The 26,366-nt window shown below is 39.6% G+C and overlaps 1 protein-coding gene across 3 annotated transcripts; it reads right to left on the bottom strand.

Annotated features, from left to right (window-relative positions):
- Positions 1–6,439: 6,439 nt before the first annotated feature.
- On the bottom strand, positions 6,440–25,714 carry LOC125246026. 3 transcript variants are annotated; one of them, XM_048156871.1, is made up of 6 exons: positions 25,193–25,705; positions 24,934–24,983; positions 24,415–24,663; positions 24,205–24,333; positions 24,084–24,107; positions 6,440–9,922 (listed from the first exon to the last, which is right to left on the bottom strand). In XM_048156871.1, the coding sequence occupies exon 6, from the start codon at positions 9,041–9,043 to the stop codon at positions 7,679–7,681; it is 1,365 nt and encodes a 454-aa protein (XP_048012828.1). In that variant the 5' UTR covers positions 9,044–9,922; positions 24,084–24,107; positions 24,205–24,333; positions 24,415–24,663; positions 24,934–24,983; positions 25,193–25,705; the 3' UTR covers positions 6,440–7,678. The 3 variants fall into 3 exon arrangements, 2 of the variants coding, with proteins under 2 accessions (XP_048012828.1, XP_048012829.1); XR_007179678.1 differs by lacking the exon at positions 6,440–9,922 and adding an exon at positions 10,034–10,091 and having other exon boundaries at positions 25,193–25,714; XM_048156872.1 differs by lacking the exon at positions 24,934–24,983.
- Positions 25,715–26,366: the final 652 nt, after the last annotated feature.

Below are 26,366 nucleotides of genomic sequence, written 5' to 3'. Positions count from 1 at the left end.
TGGCTCCCGTCCGGGGGCTGCCCGTTTTCAAGCCGATGGTAAGCCAATCTGTATGCGTTGCAATAAAGCCGGTCATATTGCAAGGTTTTGTAGATCTGACTTGGCAGGCATGCAAGTGAATCTGAGGGAAGGGGCAGGAACTGGTCGGGGACAGTTAACGCAGGTGCAAAGTCAAACACTTGCACAGGATACTCCAGTGCAATCGGGAAACTAGCACCCTCTGGTGTTGGGAGCCTGGCATCAGAGGGGGGTTCTCCTGGCTCTAAAGGGTTATTGGAAGAAGATTTGGCTCAACTTATTGGACAGTGCCCTATAGTGGAAGTTTCTTTTGGGGGTGTGAAAACTCCTTGCTTACTGGACACTGGATCTATGGTGTCAATGGTCACAGAGAGCTTCTTTGAGTCAGCATTTCCTATGCATATTAGGGAAGGTTTGAAACCTTGTAGCTGGCTGCGGTTGAAGGCTGCTAATGGGGTGGACATTCCTTATTGTGGCTATTTGGAGCTAGAAATTGAGGTTTTGGGTAAAACTCTCCCTAAAATGGGGTTACTAATTATGAGAGATCCGCTAGATCCCCTTACACGGCAACAAAAGCTTGCAGTCCCAGGTCTTTTGGGCATGAATATTTTGAACTGTTGCTATCAAGAACTTTTTTTTCAATATGAAGAGAGTTTGTTTTCCTCCCCTACAGTTAGGCAAGCAGGAAGGGAGTGGAAACGGGCTCTCTTAGAGTGCCAAAGTTTGGCTCTCACTGCTGAATCTGGATTGTTTGGGAAGGCAGTTGTAAGAGCAGGATCGGCCATACGAGTGCCAGCAGGCTCGCTTCAATGGGTTCCTACAACTGGTTGTCAAGGTATGGCTCGTGTTATTACCTCTGTGCTCTTGGAACCTCCAATAGGTGAGGAAAGTGTACTACCTGCGAATATCCTTATTTCAAAGTGTCTTCTACCTGTAGAGCGAGGTGTAGTTCATGTCCCTGTAGTAAATCTGGGGGAGAAAGATCAATGGCTCAGGCCAAAAACTTTTCTAGGCCAGTTGTATAGGGTTGATCTACAGTCAGCTTTGGACACCGAATCTGAGGAGAGAGTGGTTAGTCAGGAATTTGTGAATTGTAATCAGGTCATGGGGGCAGGCAGTGGGCCATCATTAGACCCAATTGATGTGTCATGGCCCTCGTGTCTGCGGCAGAGTCACAACAGGCTAAATGCCTTTTGACCCGTTTTAGCTCTGTGTTTAGTAAGAGTGAGGGGGACTTGGGGTGTACTCATCTAGTTCAACATGAAATACCAGTTTTAGATAATGTTCCTGTTCGCCAACGTTATTGTCGGTTGCCCCCCTCTCAGTATGAGCAAGTCAAAACTCATATTAGCGAGCTGCTTGAACAGGGTATAGTCCGGCCGAGTTGTAGTCCCTACTCTTCGCCTATTGTGGTGGTACAAAAAAAAGATGGCAGCATACGTCTTTGCGTCGATTACCGCCAACTCAACGCTAAAACACGGAAAGATGCTTATCCACTTCCAAGGATTGAGGAGTCAATTGATGCATTGGCAGGGGCTAGGTGGTTTTCTACTCTTGACTTGGCTAGTGGATATAGCCAAGTTTCGGTGGTCGAACGAGATAAAGAGAAGACTGCTTTCTGCACTCCGTTTGGCCTCTTCGAACACAATCATATGCCTTTCGGATTGTGCAATGCACCCGGCACTTTCCAGAGGCTTATGGAGAGGATTTTCGGTGATCAACGCTTCCAGTCTCTTTTGTTATATTTAGATGACATTGTCATCTTTTCTGGTTCCTTTGAACAACATCTTCAATGGTTGGAGATGGTCTTGGGGCGTCTTCAACAGAATAATCTGAAGCTGAAAATTCAAAAATGTCATTTTTTCCAAAGGGAGTTTAAGTACTTGGCCACATCATCTCCTCCCATGGAGTGTCTACCGACCCAGAAAAAATTAGTGCTGTAGCCAACTGGAAACGACCCCGCAACCTTTTGGAGTTGCGCTCTTTTTTGGGTTTTGCATCATACTATCGAAGGTTTGTAAAGGGGTTTGCCCGATATGCAGCACCTCTACACAGATTAGTGGGAGAGCTCCAGGGTAAGGGAAAGAAGCGAGGTTCAGGCACTAATACTCTGTTGGAAGGACGATGGACAGACGTTTTGGAGAATGCCTTTGTGGCTTTGAAGAGGTTGTTAGTAGAGGCCCCAGTGTTAGGCTATGCCGATTTCTCTAAGCCATTTGTGTTGGAGATAGACGCTAGTCAGGGTGGTCTTGGCGCAGTATTGTCCCAAGAACAGGAGGGTCAGCGGAGGCCTATTGCTTATGCCAGTCGTGGTTTGCGCCCTGCGGAAAGGAACATGTCAAATTACAGTTCAATGAAACTGGAGCTCTTGGCCCTTAAGTGGGCCATCTCCGAGAGAATTTCGGGAATATTTGTTGGGTGCTAAATTTGTGGTATTTACAGACAACAACCCCTTGAGTTATCTGCAGACTGCAAAATTGGCTGCTGTAGAGCAGCGTTGGGTGTCCGAGTTGGCTTTGTTTGACTTTGAGTTAAAATATCGTCCTGGTACATCCAATCCGCAATGCGGATGCACTCTCCCGTCTGCCCATAGAGTTCAGCTCCTAATAGCGTCAGGGAGGCTGTTCCTGGCATAACCTTGCCTCAGGTGCTCTTCATCAGTTTAGTGTCCAAGATCTGCTCCTAACCTTTACCTTAACCTCAGAAATAGCAGCTGTGCCTTTCCATGATAAGGCAGATATGCAAGCTGTAGTGAACAGCACATTCTAGGGCCCAGTTTATGGCCGGCCCCTCTCTGTCCGTAACAGCGGACAAAGGTTTGCAACATTTTGATTGGATCTTGGTGGACTAACACAAACAAACACCAACGCCATCAGATAAAGATGTAAGGACAACATCCAGACCTCTCTTAGAGGGCAAGAAGAAGACCTCTTGTACCAAGCCTGGGAAGGACAGGACTTCTCATTGGTCCACAGGCAGTTTACTGCCCTTCACCCATCTAGACACTACTTCCTAAGGTTGGCCAGAGACTGCCATAAAAAATCCTCGGATCTTAGCAGCAATGGTGAAACAAAGAGAGATCACAAAGATCCATCCAAATCCATTCAAAACTATGTTTGAAAACCTTAGAACTGATGCAAACTACACATCCATTTCATACTTATTCACATAAATAAGTATTCTCAGTGACAGCTATTTGTAGTGCAACATCTGATACAAATCCAGCTGTTAATGTACAATTGAATGACAGTTCAATCTTTTTCCATCATGTTTAGTCTCCATTTGTTTAGAATATTGCCAAAGGTATTCTGGAGGTGGTTTGGAAAGTGAGAAATGCATTGGTAAACTTTAAAGACACTGTAAAGACTTCCAACTTTGTGCTGTATGCAAATGAGTTCCACAGGGAGAGAAGGGTGGGCCACACTTTGTGTGTCCCCTCTGATGCCAGCAGCCAATCACAGCACTCGAATGGAGAAGCGCCAAAATGCAATCTCCTCCTCATCGGAAAGGGATAAAGGTACCCTTTCAACAGACACTCCTTGTTCTGAGTCTGTCCGTCAAAGGGGATAGACATTAACAGATACACGGTTCTGGGTCTCAACTTTGTATGGAGTGAGACATTAACAGATATTGCGCGCCAACTCCTGTGAGGACTTCAGAAGACGCAATCATCTGGATCAACATGCACATTACACAATTTCTATATCCTAATCATTGTTAATGTAATTCATTTTACAGGAGCTCATTGCTTCTACGTTCAGTTAAACTGCTAACAGTGATTGTAAATTAATTGCCTAAATTATTACATTATTTGCTAACTGCATTCTTTAAATTGTAATGTTGACATGCATTCTCTGTAAAGCTGCTTTGAAATGATATGTATCGTGAAAAGCGCTATACAAATAAATGTGAATTGAATTGAATATTTTTCTGAGTCCCGGCTTGTGAAGCTGAGACACAACAGATACGCCGTTCTGAGTTTGTCCTGCACGAGGATAGACACAACAGATACACCGTTCTGAGTCTGCCCGTCAAAGGGGAAAGACAGAGCAGATACAACACCGTTCTGAGCCTCTGGTCCATCCAGAAGAGACAACAACAGATCCCGTGATCTGAGCCTACAGCTTGTGAGGCAGCAACAGAGACGACTATGTTCTAAGTCTCCAGCTTGTGAGGAAAGAGACATTAACAAACACTACATTCAGAGTTTCCAGAGTTTACAGTGACGACATCTGCAACAAGGTTAAGCTCAGGAGAGCAAACCTTCACTCCAAGGTACCTTCGTCTGCGTGTTCCAGATTGTTAAGGACCTTCTGCACCTACACCAGGACCTCATCTGCGTGTTCCAGATTTTAGGACCCTTTGGTGCTCCAGGAGATCAGCATCCCACAGAGCTTCAAGTTATATTGCCTGGGGTCTTAAAGAAGGAAGTTTTGGAGGGTCTTCATGACCATCATGGTCATCAAGGTATAGAGAGGACAACTACTTTGGTGAGGGAGAGATGCTTCTGGCCTAGTCTGCGGCACGATGTTGAACAATGGTGCATCAAATGTGAGCGCTGTGTGGTCTCCAAGGCCCTACGCCCCAAAGTTCGGACAACTATGGGGCATTTGATGGCTTTGCGGCCCTTGGAAATTCTCGCTATTGACTTTAAGCTTTTAGAACGGGCAAGTAATGGATATGAGAATGTGCTTGTAGTCACTGACGTGTTTTCTAAGTTTACTCAAGCTTACCCAACGTGAGATCAGAAGCCTAGCACTGTAGCCCGTATTCTGACTGAGAGGTGGTTCTATGTTTATGGGGTGCCAAAACGTATCCATGCAGATCAGGGGCGAAATTTTGAAGGAGAATTGCTTAAGCGACTGTGCCACCTGTACGGGGTTCAGAAGAGTAGGACCACAGCATACCATCCGGAGGGAAATGGGCAGTGTGAAAGGTTTAATCACACTTTGCACGATCTATTGCGTACTCTGCCCATTGAAAAGAAAAGGGTATGGCCACAGTTTTTACCACAGTTACTCTTTGCCTATAATACCTCTGCACATCAATCTACTGGTTATTCCCCCTATGATCTTATGTTTGGCCAGAAGCCAAGGCTTCCTGTGGATGCCCTTTTAGGGATGGAGGAAGAGAGTATCCCAGCGACGGCTCAAGACTGGGTGGTGAGTCATCGGGACCACTTGGCTTTGGTGTATGTTAAGGCTAGGGAACAGCTGGGAGTGGCAGCAGCTCAGCGAGCACGCCATTATCCCGAGTCGGTGTCTATTCTGCCGGTAGGTACCCTGGTTCTCTGTAAGAATCACTTCCCAGGCCGACATAAGATTCAAGATGTGTGGGACTCCAAGGTGTATGAGGTAGTAGAATGCTTGGATGGGGTAGGCACTGTTTATAAAGTAAGACAACAAGATTCAGCAGTGCACACAAAGAATGTTCACCGTTCGGATTTGCGAGAGCTTCCTGATGGGTATGCACCCTCTGATAGATGCGAAGTTGAGGCAAATTGTTCTCCGGCAGGACTCCTGTTAGAGTATGGTCATCAGAGGCAATTATCTGAGGAGGAAGCAATGTCGGAGGAGGAGACTGTGGTTTTACAGGTAGCCCAGGAGGGAGGTCCACCAGCAGCAGTAGCTAGGGAAGATTTGGGAGAGCAGGAGTTGGACCAGTGTTTAATTGAACAAGTCATTGACCCCCTAGATTTCCAGTGTCCAGTGGAGCGGGCAGTGGATTCCCCTGACTTTCCTGAACCAGTTTGGAACCAGAAATCGGTCTACGCCGGTCGGTTAGAACGAGGGCTGGCCAACATTCAAATCCATTTAATCTTCCAAGGCCGGTGCGATCCCCACAAGAGCAAGTCCCCCCAAATTCAGCTTCAGTAAGTTCCCTATATGCCGTTTTTAGACCTTTTTAGAATTAGGATGGGTGTGATGAGTGTTGTCACCGGGATGGTGACTTTTGAAAGAGGGGGTGGATGTAACCGGAATGAGTATGTTATGCCTTTAAGGGGCAGGTGATGTGATAGGGCAGGTTACTTTAAAAGTCTCGCGCGTTTCAGTGAAACAACGTTTGTTCTCGTTCTCCGCTGATGAACGAGTGTGTGTGGGGCTACTGCTCTCAACAATTCAGTGTGAGTAAACGGGGTTCTTATTTATAGGAGTAGATTTTAATGAGAAACGTCTAATATGCCCGCTAATGTGTTTTTAGGATTTGTTGGAAATCTCAGAAGCATAGACCAGGAGACTTTGGGATCTCTTGAAGCAGTAGTTACTCTTTATTGAGAAACACGCTGTGCGTCGCTGTGGTCATCCAAAATCTAACTAAGGCAGTGACTTGGTAGTTCATATACATTCAAGGGGGAGGGATACATAGAGTAGAGGTGTGGACAATCTAAACAAAGGATGCAAATGCAGTACAGGAATCAGATCATTGCCTACATTTCCCAGCCATGATCTAATCCGCATAACTGTGTCATTCAAATGCATAGGTGCTAATCCAATCAGTCTGACAGTATCACCCATACCTTTACATTATCATAGAGACAAAAGCACTGCTGTATCTTAAGCTTGTCCTTCCAAATGGATAGGATGTAGGATCCGCAGATCTTAAACAGATTCTTAAATTTGTAATTCCACAGTTGCCCCTTTGAGAGTTCTAATAACTCTCACATAATACAAATTTAAACCTTCTTAAATCCCTTCTATAACATATGTTTGTTAACATAAGTCCCATCTTGCAGTCATGCAACTTGTAACAGTTACAGGCACATACATCTTATTCTGTGTCGTGTCCAACATTTACATAAGTGTTGTTCTTTAACTTGAGTATACTGTTGACACACATATACAACGCAGGGTGGTAACATGTTGTATTAACTACATGATGACACAGAAAAACCATGTAGCATAAGCGTGGAAGTCCTAAAAGTCCATGGCGCCTGAATAGCTGTGGAGTCTGTTCCCTGTAGAGTCCATTTCCATGTTTGTCCCAAGATGATTCTTTGTCGTTGTGCAACTCCGAGTTGCTCTGATGACTCCGTCATCATGAAGGTTGTTCATGGTTATCTGAGGTGATGCTTTACACCAGGTGCTGCTTGAGACGTCATGGCATATACACATACCTGCACACAAGAAAACAAAGAGACAGCAGACCAGCAGTATTCATGCATAGACTTTAGTACGTTAGACCTCTGATGATCGTATAGTTTTTCTGTCTAACTCTGATCATCATAAACTTCTAGTGATCGTATAGTGGTTTTGTTCTTCTTTTTCTTAACTTAGTCTTAATCAATTTGACACCTATAGACCAGTAAGGTGGGGATAAACTGAGATGGGGAAACCTATGAGGAAGTCTTCACCACAGGGTTAGCCCCCGAGACCTTATGCACTTCGGTTCTTCCCTGGGCTCCTCACTGGTCTGTGTGTCCTATTCTCTCCCTGTAGTTAATTTGCAATCTTTACTGTGCTACATCTCCATCTTCCATTGAAACATCAGTCATAGTAGACATCATAACCCATTGAGGATGGACAAGTGAATGGAGTGTGCTGTAGCATAACATTTAAGGCTGTGAGTGTACTTAACCCGTGTCCCCGAATGGTGGAAGTGATAGTCAACTTTCTTTTGTTCAGAATGAGTCTTTCAGCTTTCTTGTAGGTTACTGGGGAAATTAAGCACTCACAGCCCAAATGGTTAGGATGTCAGCAAGCTGCTGCTCCAAGAGTTTGGAGAAGAGGGGAGGGGGCAGTTTCAATGTAGCAAGTAGACTGAGTAGGAGCTGAGTAAAGCTGTTCATTTCTTTAAAAGTCTTTTTGTTTTTCCTACACTCTTTCATCCAATGTCCAGGTTTACCACAGTAATGACAACTGCCTTCTCTCTTAGGACATTTACGTTTCTGTCGATTCTCTGTGTTGACCTTAAAGGATGCTGCTGCAATCTTTACTCTTGTCTTGACATCAGAGTCTCTTTCCCAAATAGCTAACATATCCAAGTTGTTTTGCAGGGTTCCATTGGACCATGTGAGGTCTAAGAAAGGCAATGCATTTCTGTATTCTGATGAAAGCCCATCAAACCACATGCGGACCAGTGGTCCATTATCCTCTAACACCTTCTCTGGAGTGTCAACTATTCCACTGTATGCTGCCGCTGACTGACAAAATCTTTTTGTGTACTCACTTACAGTTTCATCCTTCTTCTGTACACAACTAGTGATCTTTGACCAGTCTACTTTTGGTCCAACAAGGTTCTGTAACACTCTCAGAACTCCTTCTCTCAATTCGCCTTTGCTGGAATGCTGAAACTCAGAATTATTTACAGCACTTTCAAAATCATTGAATTCTGACTCTTTCAGGATTTGTGACATTAGCTGTGTGACTTCAGCTAGGGACATATCATAGAGCTTAATTGTTCTGGACAACTCTGTCCTAAACTCAGAAAAATTTCTATGCGCTGATGGCAAATTCTCAGCAATTCTTTCTATGTCTTCAGGACCTATAGCAGTACTGACTGCTTGTAACTGCAGTATGGGGGTTACAGATGGAACTTTGTCAACCCATTTTGCCCTACTCTGAGCCTTTTGTCTCGCTCCACACACTTCAACTGCATTTACATCTTTATCCATCAATCCAGTATTGCTGTTGCCCTCTAGTCTACAGAAAGACTGTAAGTCAGGATAGCTTTCATCTGACTCTTCATCTTTTGAGTCACATTTGGTTGAGGCTTTGTTAAGGCCCAACTTCTGAGTGAGACGAGACACTCTAGTGTGCAACTGTTTGTTCTGCTCTTCTAACTTAGCAATACGTTGAATTTGGTCTTGTGCAATGGATAGAGTAAATTCTCTGTGGCAGCAGATAATACCCTTCATATTTTTCTTCCGAATACAAGCACCAAGTACCTTTTTGCATTCTTCAATGGACCAAACTTTTTCTGGATGAATCCCAAATTTCTTTGTCAAATCCAGTCTGACTAACTCAGTCACTATTGAGTCCATGTGCTTTCCAAACAATGATTTGAACTCATAGTACTCGTAACTCATAACTCGTAGCTAGTCCACCTTTCTCAGTTGTTGAAATTAGTCTAACGTTCTTTCTCAACATTTTGTAATGTCTTTCTGGCACAACAATTCACTTCAACACTTCCCTGACAGAGCAGAGGTTAACCTAGTTAATACACATCGTAATGTATTCAACCTTCTCTGGTGAGCAGAGTAGAACCAACTTGCTAGCACACTGTAACAATTGTAACCTTCCCTGAATTAACAGAGAATGAACCTTCTTCTCTAGCAAAGTAGAGGATGGCTATTCTGTTAACACAGCACCTTCCCTGATTAAACAGAGGATAAACAACATTCCCTTATAAAGCAGAGGATAAAACTTTCCTAACTTTACAGAGGATAAACCAATATTAGCACGTGATGCCAATCTTCCCTGCCTGAACAGAGGTTACCAATATTAGCACTTAATGCTAATCTTCCCTGCCTAAACAGAGGATAAACAACCTTCCCTTATAAAGCAGAGGATAAAACTTCCCTAACTTTACAGAGGATAAACCAATATTAGCACATGATGCCAATCTTCCCTGCCTGAACAGAGGTTACCAATATTAGCACTTAATGCTAATCTTCCCTGCCTGAACAGAGGATAAACTTCATCTCTAAAAGAACATTTTTAGAGGATAACTTAGTTAACCAAACCCTACAGCTGTCTGTTAACTCTTCTCTGACGGCGCAGAGGATAACACATTTGTACTGGTCTTAATGGTTCTTTTGGATAGAGTATCACTCACCAACCCTTGGGTGCACAGGAAAATTCAGCCTGGATCTTCTTTTGGATCAGATCTTTGTTGTGCTTGAAGTTCCAATCTGGATTGAGGTGAGAAGCTCTATCCGGGTCACGGCACCAAAACTGTTGGAAATCTCAGAAGCATAGACCAGGAGACTTTGGGATCTCTTGAAGCAGAAGTTACTCTTTATTGAGAAACACGCTGTGCGTCGCTGTGGTCATCCAAAATCTAACTAAGGCAGTGACTTGGTAGTTCATATACATTCAAGGGGGAGGGATACATAGAGTAGAGGTGTGGACAATCTAAACAAAGGATGCAAATGCAGTACAGGAATCAGATCATTGCCTACATTTCCCAGCCATGATCTAATCCGCATAACTGTGTCATTCAAATGCATAGGTGCTAATCCAATCAGTCTGACAGTATCACCCATACCTTTACATTATCATAGAGACAAAAGCACTGCTGTATCTTAAGCTTGTCCTGCCAAATGGTCAGGATGTAGGATCCGCAGATCTTAAACAGATTCTTAAATTTGTAATTCCACAGATTGTTTGTATGTTGATGACCTGTTGATTTGAAGACGCTGTGTGCGTGCAACTCTGCGAGTCCGCGTCCGGTTCAGCTACTCACTGTGAACGTATGGTCAAGTTCATTGACGAGTTGTAATTGATATGAAATGCGGTGCTATAAATTTAGTATGTGTTTTTTTAGGATTGCTTTGTGCCTATACTGAGTTACGAGTGCCAGAATCCATGGACAATCATACAGAATAGACTGTTGCAATCCACTTCTGCCATTTAATGAGACTGTTTCAACATGAGTGTATGGTCAAGTTCATTGACGAGTTGTAAATGTAAGCTCTAGCGTAAGTTCTGCCGGGAAGACTCTAATGTTACGTCATTCATTAGATCAGATCTAACCAATCATTATGGAACACCTTGGTATAAAGCATCGGCACTTACACTTATCTGAGTTCGCAGATGCTGACGCCAATCTCTCACGTCGGTGCATAGCTCGTTTAAAATCCAGCCTGTCTCGTCGTTATCCATTAAATCACAGATATTCAATCTAAAACCCAAGATTAGGGTTTTAGATACAAAATGTTTGCGTATATTGATTTACTACTCCATGTAAAAATGTTAATTTTAGACGGGGTAACTACAGTGTCATTGAGTCCATGTCAGCCTATCATTTCGAATGTTTGAGCTGTTACGGCAATAGGAGAAAGATTTCCGTTAATTTCAGAAGCATGCAGGTTCTCCCTTCACGGATTTCTTTTGTTTTCGAATTTCGTCTCAGCAATATCATCAAAGGGTTAGTCACGGCTGCAATCTTCATCATCCTCGCCTCTTCACTACGGATTAGCCATTTCATCTCAGTGATAAGTATTTTCATCGTGTTATGCACCTTGGTGTCTATTGGGCGAAGAATCGTCTTCTGCTCTCTTTTCACATTCATAATCAGTTATGCAAGCGCACGCATTTGTTAGTCAGAGCGCTCCTTAAACATTGCTTGTACGTATTGTATAGCCTATAGCACGTTGTAATGATCATCCACATATTTCAAGTACCATTCGTTTAGGACAAAAACAAAGAATGGCATACCATATCCGGATATCGTTGCAAGGCTCGGAAAACCCCATTGCGGTTTAAACCTTAAAGCAACACACCCACATCATTACATTGTAATGTAGTCTAGATCTTTCTAACGAGACATTGTATTATATATCGAGACACTGTATTATCGAATATTGCAATTCGTCATAAAATCATCAGTTTACTCAAATAATTCTTTGGAATTTAATAGTAATTCTAGAACGACTGGGCTGCTGTATGGCATGTAAGAATCTTGGGACATGTGGTCTCCACCTTAACGGTCGGTGCAAAAGAATAGGGATAGGACTCAGGAAGAATTATGTTCATGGATGTGAATATTAACGTTATTGTAGTTTGAAGCAGAGCAGGACCAAATGTTGTGGGAACTGAATGAGGCCGCGGGAGCGATTGCGCAACACACGCCTCACGAGCAGCGGGACTTTTATTATGACAGAGTCGCCGGCGCTTCTTCCGCTTTTCCGGTCATGAGTATGAGGTAACATAGCTCTGTTTATTATAATTTTAGTGTGTTGAAAATGATGTTATAACATTACTGAGTGCGTTCACTCGGTGGCTGCTATGAGACACTTGTTACACACTGCAGTATGATGGATCAATTTTATTGAATATCATTGCTGGATGTTTCGTGTTGATAAACGGCATGCATGATAAATTCATTTTAAAACGTATTGTATCATGGAGAAAATGCTGTATTACTGTTAATAAAAATAAAGCTGCATCTGATTATGCTACGTTAGCTACTTGACAAAAATAGTGCTTTTCTCTGAGTCATAGTACTCACCAAAATCAAGGATATTAGATTTAAACAATGACTAATCATGTTGAGCTATTTAACATCAATTGTTTTTAGTCTATAGATATATCAAAACAGTTGTTCCCTTGTCTATTAAAATGTGTAATATTTTTAAGCGTCTTGGTGTTTCCATGGTTACTACAAATTAAAACCGGAAACCGAGGTTAATGCGGGTATGATGCCATTGACAGGCGACTCCTCACACGTCCCGGAGCCTTGGTTAAAACTGTAATTTTTTCACAATTTAAATATAGTTGGAAACATTGGGATATTGTAAGTACTCAAGAAAACTAAAATATAACACTGGACTAGTGGTTTTCGGTTATTTACAGCAAAAAATATTACTTATTGCACCTTTTAAATGTAGTAATAGTGTTTATATTTTCAGGTGAGTATTTAAGTTCAGGAAATGAATGAATAAATTAAATGTAAATAACACTGCATTGTCTTCACCGCATAAAACTAAAATCTATGTCAGTGTGAAATTGTGGGTGTGATCGTAATGAGAGACGGATATCAGTGCCAAGCGAATCCCAGGGTATAAAGGATAAGATGATTCATTCTACCAAAATACTTCCAGTGCTGAAATATTACTCATACTTGTCAGTTTATTTGTCAAATTAAAATCGTGAGATAAAGCAGATATGTTTTACTTGGTCTAGCGTCATACTATCATACTAATCTGCATTTGAGCGTGTTTAAAGTTTATGCGGTTCTGTGTTTTAGTCTGTTGACTGTAAGCTAGATCAAATTATAATATCCTGACGATATTCTAACATTTCATCAGTTCGATCTCGCATTGCGCTGATCCCCTACAATTAGCACATCAGTTTTCTGTGTTCGTTACCTAAGCAATAAGCGCTGTATGCACAAGGACTTTTGACATAACCCGCGCGTGCCCATACAAACACAAATAGATGGTACACACATTTTGGTGTTCACAGAAAATAGTGTGCTCATCTTCAGGACCTGAACGCATGCAACTTGGTCTAATCACTGCAATTTCCGTGACGTGACTATTGTGGATGTCTTCATCGCGATCGTGCTGCCTACCGCATTTCAAACATCTGATTATTGCGTTCAGTACTCTGCCCCTGCCTGGTTATAAGCATTTTGCTTGTGCTTATCACGCCCCATCTCCTGTGCAGGGCTCTTTAGTTTTTCTCTTCACCGAGGTACTGAACAACAATCATTGCATTATCCTTTTGCCAAGGTTTGCTAGCTTTTGCAGAGTTCATAGCTAGCTAAGGTTAGCTAATAAAGCATTACCAAGTATGCGTTTTCCTTTCTTCAATAGCATTATGACAAGGTTTTCTCAGTCTTCATCTGTATCTACGTAATTTAGTATTCTCATACCTATCTGTTATGCATATCTAGTTAACTTTCTTTTGGGGGTTCTCTCGGCAGGTTCTGACTGCTAGATGGAGTCCTGTTGGCTAAGTTCCGTCAAGCCACTAGCATGGTTTAGAAATTTTCCTAACAGCAGATGAAGAGGACTGCTGTGTGCTCAATGCTCAACTCAAATGCTCATTACAATCAGTAATTTTCTGCAAATACTGGTGGTGGTGGTATGTTTCTCGTTTTCATCATTGCTTCCGTATGTTTAGCTTCTATAGCTTTAACGTATTTTCTAACGCGGCCTTGTCTCCATGTGGCCGATCGCAGCCTTGTCTTTATGTGGCCTATCGTGGCCTCGCCTTCGTGTGGCCTATCGTGGCCTTGCCTTCGTGTGGTCTATCGTAGCCTTGTCTCCATGTGGCCTATCGTGGCCTTGTCTCCATGTGGCCTATTGTGGCCTTGTCTCTATGTTGCTTGTTATCTCCCTTTCTTGTTCTTTATCCTTCTCTCATCACGTGTTAATTTCATGCAAATACTGGTGGTGGTATGTTTTCGTATTTTCACCATGCCAATTTCAGCTTCTATAGCTTATGATTTGCTGGGGCTCATCACAGCCTTGTCTCCATGTTATCTCCCTTTCTTGTTCTTTCTCCTTCTCTTAGTAATTTCACGCAAATACTTGTGGTAGTGTATGTTTGCCGTATTTCTTCATACTATTTTCAGCTTCTATAACCTTATGAATTTTCTGAGACTTATTGCAGCCTTGTCTCCATGCGGCCTATCGTGGCCTTGTCTCTATGTGGCCTATCGTGGCCTCGTCTCTATGTGGCCTATTATGGCCTCGTCTCTATGTGGCCTATCGTGGCCTCGTCTCTATGTGGCCTATCGTGGTCATGTGGCCGATCGCGGCCTTGTCTCTTTGTGGCCTTTCGTGGTCGTGTGGCCAAATGCGGCTTTGTCTCTGTGTGGCCTTCGTGGTCGTGTGGCCGATCGCGGCCTTGCCTCTGTGTGGCCCATCGTGGTCGTGTGGCCGATCGCGGCCTTGTCTCTGTGTGGCCCATCGTGGTCGTGTGGCCGATCGCGGCCTTGTCTCTGTGTGGCCCTTCGTGGTCGTGTGGTCGTGTGGCCGATCGCGGCCTTGTCTCTATGTTGCTTGTTTTCTTGTTCTTTCTCCTTCTCTTATTATGTTTTAAGTAAAATTTGCATATACTGGCGGTGGTGTTGGTGCTATGTTATCATTACTAATCTCAATCGCTCTCGTCTTTTTGTCTAATCTTCAATGACTCTTGTGGCTTCGTCTCTGTTTTTATATGGTGTCTCAAAATGTTGCTGCTTATGATTATTGCATCTGTCGGCCTTTCACGGTCATTCTACTATTCAAGGATTTAGTGTATGAGTGGCTACCATGTCCGCCATCGCCGCTCAAGGCTTCATGTCTACTGGCCTAACGTGGCCGTCGTCGCCGCTCAAGGCTCGTGTCTATGTGGCCTAACGTGGCCGTCATCGCCGCTCAAGGCTCGTGTCTATGTGGCCTAACGTGGCCGTCGTCGCCGCTCAAGGCTCGTGTCTATGTGGCCTAACGTGGCCGTCGTCGCCGCTCAAGGCTTGTGTCTATGTGGCCGTCATCGCCGCTCAAGGCTTGTCTCTATGTGGCCTAACGTGGCCGTCGTCGCCGCTCAAGGCTTGTGTCCATGTGGTCTAACGTGGCCATTGTCGCCGTTCAAGGCTGTCGTGTTTATGTGGCTTATTATGGCCTTTTTCTTTATGTGATATTCTTTCTAAATCCTTCATGCCTAATTATTATTATCTCTGTTTCAGGATCTGCAAGACTCATCACTGGTGCGTATATATTCCTCTCACCTCTTTTGGGGGGGTAGGCTCCGTCCAGTTGTGATATCTATTTACCATCCTTTGGGGGTCGGCTTCGCCCCTGCCTTCATTCCGGGCAGGATACGCCGAGCCTACAACCATTTGGATGCGTGCTACGGACGGGGCCTACGCCAAAGAACTTTATCTCGTTGTATAACTTTCTGGTTGTTAATAAATTGTGTTTAAATCATAAGTTATTTTGCTCCTGAGTCTTTCTGGTAGAATTGATATGAAATGCGGTGCTATAAATCTAGTATGTATCCTTTTAGGATCGCTTCATGTTTATACTGAGTTACGAATGCCAGAATCCACGGACAATCATACAGAATAGACTGTTGCAATCTACTTCTGCCCTTTAACGAGACTGTTGACTGAGACGTAACAAAGCGAGCCATAGCATACTTTTAGAAGGTACGTGAGTATTTCATATGGTTGTTTTAATGTAACATGATGATTTTGTGTAATAAAAATGTGAAATAGTTTTAACTCTCTGGAGTCGGGTTAACGCGCCGGCGCGTTTTGCAGGATTTTTTTCACATTGCAGCAAAACAGACTTAAAATACTCCGTCATTTCTTGTCATAGAGACATAAGTAATTTATCAATTGAAACTATAGAATGTCTTCTTTTATTTGTGTACACTCAGAGTAAAAACGCATCATGTAAATTTTCTTTATTTTACAAAAAGCACAACATTGTGTGATCTCTCGTCTCCCTCTGAACGAAGTCCAATCTGATAGTTCTCAGAAAATGAACTGTAACTTATGAATACTAATGACAAAAAAAATGACACTTATGTCTAAAGAAACGTTGAAATGTCAGGTTTTAAATCGTGCAAGTCAAATTGAAAACAAAAATTCTGTGTTTATGTAATCTGTATGAAAAGAGAGCCATGTCAGAAGTCTGTGATTCAGCTCATTATCCGCTAATGCGGCCACGCCCACGGAGCCAGCGCTATTCAGACGCAAATTCAGAGGCAATACTTGTATGCATTGTCTCAATCGTGTATTTATTGTCTTGAAAAGTGTTTATCTGGATGTTAAAGCCATGGTTAGCGATCTCTAGAAGACATGCCGTTAGTTCCTGGTTCCTGTTCTTCTTTATATGAACTTGTGGCCTAAAGGTGTACAGAGCGCCCTCTGGCTGCAAGTATGAATTGAAAACAGTATCCAGCGTTCATAGTGATGACAATAAATATTACTCCTCTGTATAGAAAATTGACATAAACATAAGAATCCATCAATATTTCTCCAAATGTGCATGCTTTTAAGCTAAAAGCCTATATGAAATGCCATAGAGGTAACATAATTGTTCAGACACTTTGCATCACAGAAATACATTATATTTCAAAGAATATAATAGAATACCATTATTTTAAATTGTAATAATATTTCACAGTATTGCTGTTTATGATGAGCTGAGACATGATTACAGAGGGTTTTTTCACAGCCTACCTGACTGAAAGGCCTCATTAATATGCAAGTCATTTCAGGTCATTATTATGTGATTCTTTTGTCTTCTCAGGTGTAAATGACCCATTATTCATGATGATTCACGCCTCCACACATACTGTGTTTCTTGACAAAAAGTGTCTTACAAAAACTAAATCAATATATTGTTTTATATGAAGGAGTAGGCAGCATTATTTTTACATCATTTTGAAGCAAAAACTCTAGTCTACAACCTCCAATACCCAGAAGTCTTGTGAACACAGATTTAATATACTTTTTTTGACCTTATTTCAGTGACTTAAGTTTTTTGTTTTTTCAATAACCACGCATAAACGTTATTCCTTCAAAAATACAAACATGTACATACATGTTCCTCACATATTATGGTAACCTAGTTTGTGCTGAATACAGTGTAATGACACTTTTGTCATTAATATGTTTATGAACAACTGAAAAAAGCACAAATGTCAGGGCATGTCAAAACTTCTCCAGGCCCCAAATCAGCCTCAGACTCCAGAGGGTTAATTACAGGTTATAAATCCTTCTTTGGGTTTAACACCATCGTTTCTTTCCCGTTAAAATGTAAGGTTTATTTGTTTGTTTGTTTTTATTTTGTTTATATTTAAGTTTTTTTTTTTGGGGGGGGGGGGGTGTTTCATGTCATTATAAATTTCAGTGATTTTTCTATTTATTTTGTTGTACAATTTTGTTTTATTGATTGGTGTACTACTGTATGGGAGGTCTTATTTTGGTTTGTTTGATTTTGGTTTGTGTGTTTCACGTGTGGTTTGAGTTCTCTTGATTCATTTTGGTTGTTTTGTTTCCTCCCACATGGTGGTTATCCAGTTATGATTCAAGTTTGATTTGCTCTACCTTGAGTATCATATTCATTGTTTCTTATATTGTTTGATAATTTTCAATTCGGTTGACTTTATTTCATTATTATAATTTGTTATGTGTGTGTTGTGTGATATTTAGTTGATTTGACTTAATCCTGATTTGTTTTGTATATTTTCTCTTTGTTTAATGTTTTCTGATTTATTTATTTATTTATTTTAAATTTACATTTTAATATCAATATTGCTGCTGACCAGATTATTTAAACAATATTATATGTGAGAAGGATTGTGATTGCCTTTCTAATAAAGTTTAACCAATTTGTACTCTGGCTTCTGGTTCATTTATTTGAACTGCCTGTGTTTAAATAATTGTTAGGGTCCCCTATCCCAGAAAAATGGGGGTGGCGTAGTCAAATTGGTCAACATCCTTAACAGCAATATACTTTAGATCACAAATGTTTTGCCACTGGCATGAGCAACGTATATAAATCAAAAGTACTACTCTATGTAAAGTAATGAATTGAATAAAACGTTTAAATGTAGTGCGTTTATAGGTGAGATCTACGAAATACAGTGTGTACAAAGAGAATCGCAATGCTGAAAAGCTATGTTCAGTAACAAGTTTTGGATTTGAAATAAAAATGAGCAAATGTTGTGTTTGTGATAAACAGCCACGGATCAGTTATATATGTGAAAGCACAGTAGCGCGTGCTGCATATGAACTGCAAAGGCATGACGGTGGTGCTTCTCCGCTCTCCTCCGCTGGCCTCCCTGCGTTGTCTATGGTCATTATTAACCAACGTTTATTTCGACTAAAATAATATCCAAAGCTAAAAGAATTACCGACGTGCACATGTCAGAATGTTTAACATGGTGCTGTGAACTGACCTGCTGCACTGATGCTGTTGATAACATGTCGTATTATCGCCTCAGGAGTCATGGTCGAGGGGTAGGAAAGTCGAAAGGTTGATGGCTTTTTTTATTTGCATGCTTTGTTTTTAATTTAACTACTACTTTTATTATTTTGTTACAGTTATTGATAAAATCTACTATTTCTAATCATCAAATAAAATCAAAAATTTTTTTTTTGATTTCTGTAAATCATCTCCCGACCCCCACTTTGGGAACCACTGCCTTAGAGATATGAGGATTATTTCCAAAACATAACGGGGTGTTCAGGCCTCAAGGTAAAGATTATATATCATTAATTGTATAAATCGTGCATTCTGAGCTTTTATAAGCATGAGTGGCGCATCGTGCGTGAATCACCGCAGGCGCGTTCACCAGCGCGCTCCAAAAGATTTGCGCGAGACGTTCCTATGATAAAATGTGAAACCCATTTGAATTCTATTGAGAATGTAGTAAGAAAAACATATGGAGAAAACATATTCAATCTGTAATTAATATTGGAAAAATAAAAATACTATTCTAATTTTACTATGTTGCTTTGCTGGCCGTAAATGCAGTGAATCCACGATCAATCCTGAGCACTAATAGTTTTAGTTATAACTAATGCACCAGGTGGCGCTGTGGAGCGTGTTTAACAAGTTTATTTCATTTGATCGTCACATAATGTTGTCGTCTGCCTCGCGAAGTTTGGAATGAGATGAAAATGATCTTACACAATGGAATTACTTTTGATCAAATGAATGAAAGCGAGTCATCATAATATCAGCACCATATTGAGAAAACACATGAAATCTAAACACTCGTCGAATGAGGAAACACAGCTGTCCATTAGCCTGACTGAGCTGAAAAGATAACTTATCTGATAGCAAAATGATCTCAAAATGCTTACTTTAAGTTTCATGGAGGGAGATATATTTACGAACAGAAAACAAAGTGCTGCTGTTAGAAACTTAGCTTAGCGCACCGTTATCGTTATCTTTGTGTTTCTGTAACGTCTGCAGCTCGTTTTCTCACCCGAGCCTGTGGATATTATTGTTTTTCTCAACATGAACACGATAAACATATACTGACTCCAGTGTATTATGAACGATAACTGCTTTATTAGTGTTTCCCCGTTCGCTGCTTGAGCTTAAGTGCTTTTGTTATTTATATTTTCTGTTTGCACATATTCTTTAGTGCTTTGAACTAAAAGAAAACCTTAAGATATAATTTAATCTTGTTGTGTATATTGCCTAATCGTAAGCTTGTTCAGAAATGGTGACAAAATCTTCATGAATATAATAAAATAACATCTTTGTCATTTAACGTCATTTAAATAATTTAAATTCGTTTTTTTTACGAGCCCAAATACTCGAATACATTATTTTGGAAAAATGCCCATCCCTAGTAATAACTTCTTTAAATGAATCCATTTGAGACCGAGTTAATGCTAGATTTTTCTGCTATAAATTAGACCTATGTAGCATCTGAGGACTAATTCTCAGTTATTTTGCTTTATTTCCAGATTCAATCATAGGATCGTTGTTACAGATCACATACGCACATGAGCTCTCTTCAAAAATGGTGTTTCAAATCTCTTGACAACTAAATGTTTTTTTTTTTCACGTCATTATATTGTTTAAAGCATAAGAACCAAATTAAAAAATAACATTTTTGAAAAGTTTAAAATATAACATGACATGAAATGACACGTATAGGCAAAAACAATGGGACTTTTTTTAAATCGCCAATTAATTTTTAGGCTTCAGGATTGTTTTTAACCAAACTTTGTATAAAGATGATTCTCAACTATGTTATGAAAGATATAATGGAATTAATTGATATACCATTTGACTTAATGCAATATGTGGGTAAAATAGTCAAAATGGATTTTCCCATTCAATAGAATGTATCTAATTTGCATATTAATGTAGTCATATTTTGATTTGAAACCCCATAACATTTTCCTGAGATGCTGATTTATAACAAACAATCTGAAAATGAATCTGATTTAAATGATAATAATGACAGAATATGATCATATTTCCATAAGAATGCTAATTCTCAGTCATATTTAAAGACATATTTAATTAGTTGTTGTCATGACGAAGCCTCTAATAATGTGTTTTCTCTAAATGTGCTCTTTACAGACATCTTAAAACATGTGACATGTATGATCTCAGAGCAAATCACTCAAATATAACGTGTGTTCAGAATAAAATATATACATTGCACTTAATGTCAGTTTTTGCTCAGAACAACATCCATATGTCATGAAAACAGGAAACTACACTTCTAACCACACCTCGAGAGCTGTTGCTCAACCTCACAAGTTTGTGATGCAGTTTGCAGAAGTTCGTTTGAACGATGGCTTCAGGAAACACCAAATCATTGAACTATATGTTAGTAAGCGATTTCTGTCACCCCGGGACAACGCTTCTGACTCTCTCGTCTGCAGATCAATGCCACTCATCTCCAGCAAACTCAAACTCAAACAGAAACAAATAGAAACTGATACGACACTAATCTGTGTGCGCTCCAAATCAGTAACCATGTGAATAAAGTAGGGCTGTCAACATTAACTCAAAATCCTTAACACATTAACATAATTTAACACAAATAAATGATGAAATTACACCATAATCAGTGATGATCTGAAATGAGGCACATTTCTATTTATTTCTGAATTCATGTGCATTACTCTTAACATTGACACATCTTCCTTGTTAAATGAACATTACTTTACATTACATCAAAAAAGAAAAAGAGAAACCAAAGACAATTCTATTTAGTCATTTTACAGTATCAATGTATTGTAATAAATGCTCTATTTATCAAAATAAAGTCAATCTCATCAAGTTAGTGTTTTAAGCATTTCTACATTCATTCCAAAATAATAACTAAAGGAAATAATGATTTAAACTATATATTTTATTTGTGTATTGATGTTTTTCATCTTAGGCTATGTTGGATCATCAGTCATGATCCGTAAACACCGTCTGTCACAGACACCAAGATGTATTTTAATTTCACCAGCTGACTGCACTAAAAATCATGTTTTCAGTCCATTTCAAGTTTGATTTTGACGTGACATAAAGCAGTAATATATCTAACTATGTGATCTGTTTACTTTTCAATTAGTCTTCTCATTGACACCATCATTTGTTCAGTCAAATACATCAACAAGAGGCGGGATTTAACACGAGCTCTCGCGCTGTTCCTGTCTGTTTTTCGTTCAGTTCATCACAATGGGAGGAAGTCCATCTTTTTTTTTTACTTTCTGAACATTATGAAGCACATTTGAGGGAAATTGTGTTGTTGTAGCTCGTTGTCGAGGTTACTGTGATTGGAAGAAGCTGAATTTGTGTTTTAACATGGTTTAGCTCAAGAGTTATTGATCCGGGAAGCTGGAGTCTGTGAATATATTGATCATTTCACTGAACTGCTCGACTTAAGCACTGACTGCATTTCTTTATATTTCAGTCCATCAAGTTCAGACTGTAAGAGCTGCTCATTATCTGTGTGTAATATTAACCCTCTGGAATCTGAGGCTGATTTGGGGCCTGGAGAAGTTTTGACATGCCCTGACATTTGTGCTTTTTTCAGTTGTTCATAAACATATTAATGACAAAAGTGTCATTACACTGTATTCAGCACAAACTAGGCTACAATAATATGTGAGGAACATGTATGTACATGTTTGTGTTTTTGAAGGAATAACGTTTATGCGTGATTATTGAAAAAACAAAAAACTTAAGTCACTGAAATAAGGCCAAAAAAAGTATATTAAATCTGTGTTCATAAGACTTTTGGGTATTGGAGGTTGTAGACTAGAGTTTTTGCTTCAGAATTATGTAAAAAATTATGCTGCCTACTCCTTCATATAAAATAATATATTGATTTAGTTTTTGTAAGACACTTTTTGTCAAGAAACACAGTATGTGTGGAGGCGTGAATCATCATGAATAATGGGTCATTTACACCTGAGAAGACAAAAGAATCACATAATAATGACCTTATGAAATGACTTGCATATTAATGAGGCCTTTCAGTCAGGTAGGCTGTGAAAAAAACCCTCTGTAATAATGTCTCAGCTCATCATAAACAGCAATACTGTGAAATATTATTACAATTTAAAATAATGGTATTCTATTATATTCTTTAAAATATAATGTATTTCTGTGATGCAAAGTGTCTGAACAATTATGTTACCTCTATGGCATTTCATATAGGCTTTTAGCTTAAAATTTGGAGAAATATTGATGGATTCTTATATATTTATGTCAATTTTCTATACTGAGAAGTAATATTTATTGTCATCACTATGAGTGCTGGATACTGTTTTTTCAATTCATACTTGCAGCCGGAGGGCGCTCTCTGTGCACATTTAGTCCACAAATTATTCTAAAGAAGAAGAGGACATTTCAGGAATGGTGTTTTCAATTCATACTTGCAGCCGGAGGGCGCTCTCTGTACTTCTTTAGGGCACAAATTCATATAAAGAAGAAAAGGAACTAGGAACTAACGGCATGTCTTCTAGAGATCGCTAACCATTGCTTTAACATCCAAATAAACACTTTTCAAGACAATAAATACACGATTGAGACGATGTATGCCTGTATTGCCTCTGAATTTGCGTCTGAATAGCGCTGGCTCCGTGGGCGTGGCCGCATTAGCGGGTAATGAGCTGAATCACAGACTTCTGACATGGCTCTCTTTTCATACAGATTACATAAACACAGAATGTTTGTTTTCGATTTGACTTGCACGATTTAAAACCTGACATTTCAACGTTTCTTTAGTGTCATTTTTTTTTTGTCATTAGTATTCATAAGTTGCAGTTCATTTTCTGAGAACTATCAGATTGGACTTCGTTCAGAGGGAGAGGAGAAATCACGCATCATGTTAGTTTTCTTTATTTTACAAAAAGCACAACATTGTGTTTTTACTCTGAGTGTACACAAATAAAAGAAGACATGACTGAGCTGAAAAGATAACTTATCTGATAGTGAAATGATCTCAAAATGCTTACTTTAAGTTTCGTCGAGGGAGATATATTTACGAACAGAAAACAAAGTGCTGCTGTTAGAAACTTAGCTTAGCACACCGTTATCGTTATCTTTGTGTTTCTGTAACGTCTGCAGCTCGTTTTCTCACCCGAGCCTGTGGATATTATTGTTTTTCTCAACATAAACATGTGAAACAATATGAACACAATAACCATATACTGACTCGAGTGTATTATTATATTCTGTTTCCCTTGAAAAAAAAGTAAAACAAAGAAAATTTAAAAGAACATATTTCCTTTTGTTGTTCTTAAATCCATGAGCAAACCTCTGGAGTATTGGCTTTTGGACTGCTTTGACATCTCTGAAATATTTTTAAGAATATATATATATATATATATATATATATATATATATATATATATATATATATATATATGTGTGTGTGTGTGTGTGTTACTAAAAGCAGTTTCAAAGTTAGATATACACTCACCTGGAGCACAAGTGGGATCATATTCTGTTAATTAAAATGACAGTAATAAGTGTTATTCACTCTTTAATATATACAGAAACAAACTAAATCACAGATGTTTCTTCTCTCTCCCGTCTTTTACCTGCAAAAGCCTCAACCTCACACAGACTGAGAGCTCTGTTCATCCCATGGAGGAAAATGTTGACGTATTGCCCCTCCGCAGGCCTAAAGTCACATGTTCTCGTGCCTCCAGGTGGGACGGACCAGACCACTGCAGCCCAAAAGACATTTTGTAAGCCTTGTCAATTGAGTGAATAGTGTGAGAATTCAAGAGAGAAAGAGCGATCCTTACAGCTGATTGTTGTTGCCGTTGTTTGTCAATCCGTTGCCGATGCGGATCTCAGTGCCACTCGTCTCCAATCCAGCATTAGTGATGATGATCCTTCTGATCTGGTAGACCTTCTTCAGGTCCTCTCTCCATCAAGGGTCATTGTGAAGTGAAGTACGAGTGCACAACATTTCATCTGCATCTCTGTTTCCATCTACAGCTCCATTTGCCATGTGGAAGATTGGACAGCGCTGGCTCCAAGAGCAACATTTTCTAGAAATGATATAAATATGTCCAGTTTCAAATGAAAACCCATCAATAAACAGGCCTGAGCACTGAACAACCAAACAATTCCAGTTCATGACCTGATATCCAGAATATAACCTGCCGTTATAATCCAGTTAAACACCTAATCCTGTGTCGTAGCTCAGGCTTTGAGCTTTTAGTGACCAGCAATGAACTATTTCTCTTCAAAATTCATTATGATAAACATGTACTTCAAGACATACTACATGGCGTCAGTAACAAATACACTAAACGTACTCGTCAATGCAGCGTGACACGGTCCAGGCAGAGGAGAGACCAACAACATCCTGAGCACAGAAACACAACACACACAAATGAACAGGTTATTATGACACCTGCAATCATAATGTCGAATTAACCTCAATGTCACGACCCGTCTGCTGCTCATTCTGTGTCAGATTAGAAACACATCTGTAACTCTAGTGAATGTGTCTGACACTCACTGTCTTCCATTCATTCAGTCGTGATGAACGTCATGATCAGACACGGCCCTTACCTGTCTCTCCTCAGGGTAAGTGTGCTCCAACACGGCCTGAATGATGGCGATACACACGTGTGGTTTCTTCTGTAATCGTGTGGAAGCGAACAGTACGTGTGGAAGATGTATCACAAAATAACACCCACTTCTGCTTCAAAATACCAGATGAAGCAAGTTCAGAAAATACCCGAGATAACATCTGTTGTTGTTACATGACTTATTTTCTCATCTGCACATGCAGCTTCATCTATTTCCACAAACACTGGTGACTGGCACAGAAATCACAGTATTGCCAAATCATTCTTTGAAAAAGTAACCTTTTGTAACGCTGTAAATGTCTTTACTTACAATTTTAATTAATGAAATTAATACTTTTATTATGCATTTCCTTGCTGAATAAAAGTTAACTTTTATAAATTTATTGGGGGAAAACAGCAGCAGAACAATGATGTGTGCATCCTAACATTATGGAGTCGACATACACTCCCTTGTGAAAAAGAAGTGCACTTAATTGTATTGAAAGTGTACTTTTTGTGTACTTCAAATCTTAAAAGTATACTTTTTAAAAAGTGCACTTGCAGATAATATCATATAATTAAAATTAAAGGCCACTTAATTGTACTTAAAAAGAATATACTTTAATGACAATATTTATCAACACACTTAAGTGCACATTTTAAAAATGAACTTTGTAATAATGTCTAATTAAGTTGTACTTAAAGAAAGTACACTTTAATGACAATATTTATTAACATGCTTAAGTGCACTTTTTAAAAATGCACTTTGTAATAATGTCTAATCAATTTGTACTTAAAGAAAGTACACTTTAATGACAATATTTCTAAATATGCTAAAGTGCACTTTTTAAAAAATGCACTTTTTAATAATCTCTAATTAAGTTTTACTTAAAGAAAGTACACTTTAATGACAATATTTATTAACATGCTTAAGTGCACTTTTTAAAAATGCACTTTGTATTAATGTCTAATTAAGTTGTACTTAAAGAAAGTACACTTTAATGACAATATTTACTAACACGCTTAAGTGCACATTTTAAAAATGCATTTTAGAACAATGTCTAATTAAGTTTTACTTAAAGAAAGTACAATTTCATGACAATATTTCTAAACACACTTAAGTGCACTTTTTAAAAAATGCACTTAATTTTTACTTAATTATGACTTTATAGTGT

Source organism: Megalobrama amblycephala, linkage group LG14 (assembly GCF_018812025.1).
Source record: "Megalobrama amblycephala isolate DHTTF-2021 linkage group LG14, ASM1881202v1, whole genome shotgun sequence".
NCBI lineage: Eukaryota > Metazoa > Chordata > Actinopteri > Cypriniformes > Xenocyprididae > Megalobrama > Megalobrama amblycephala.
This window is presented reverse-complemented; position numbering and strand designations above follow the sequence as displayed.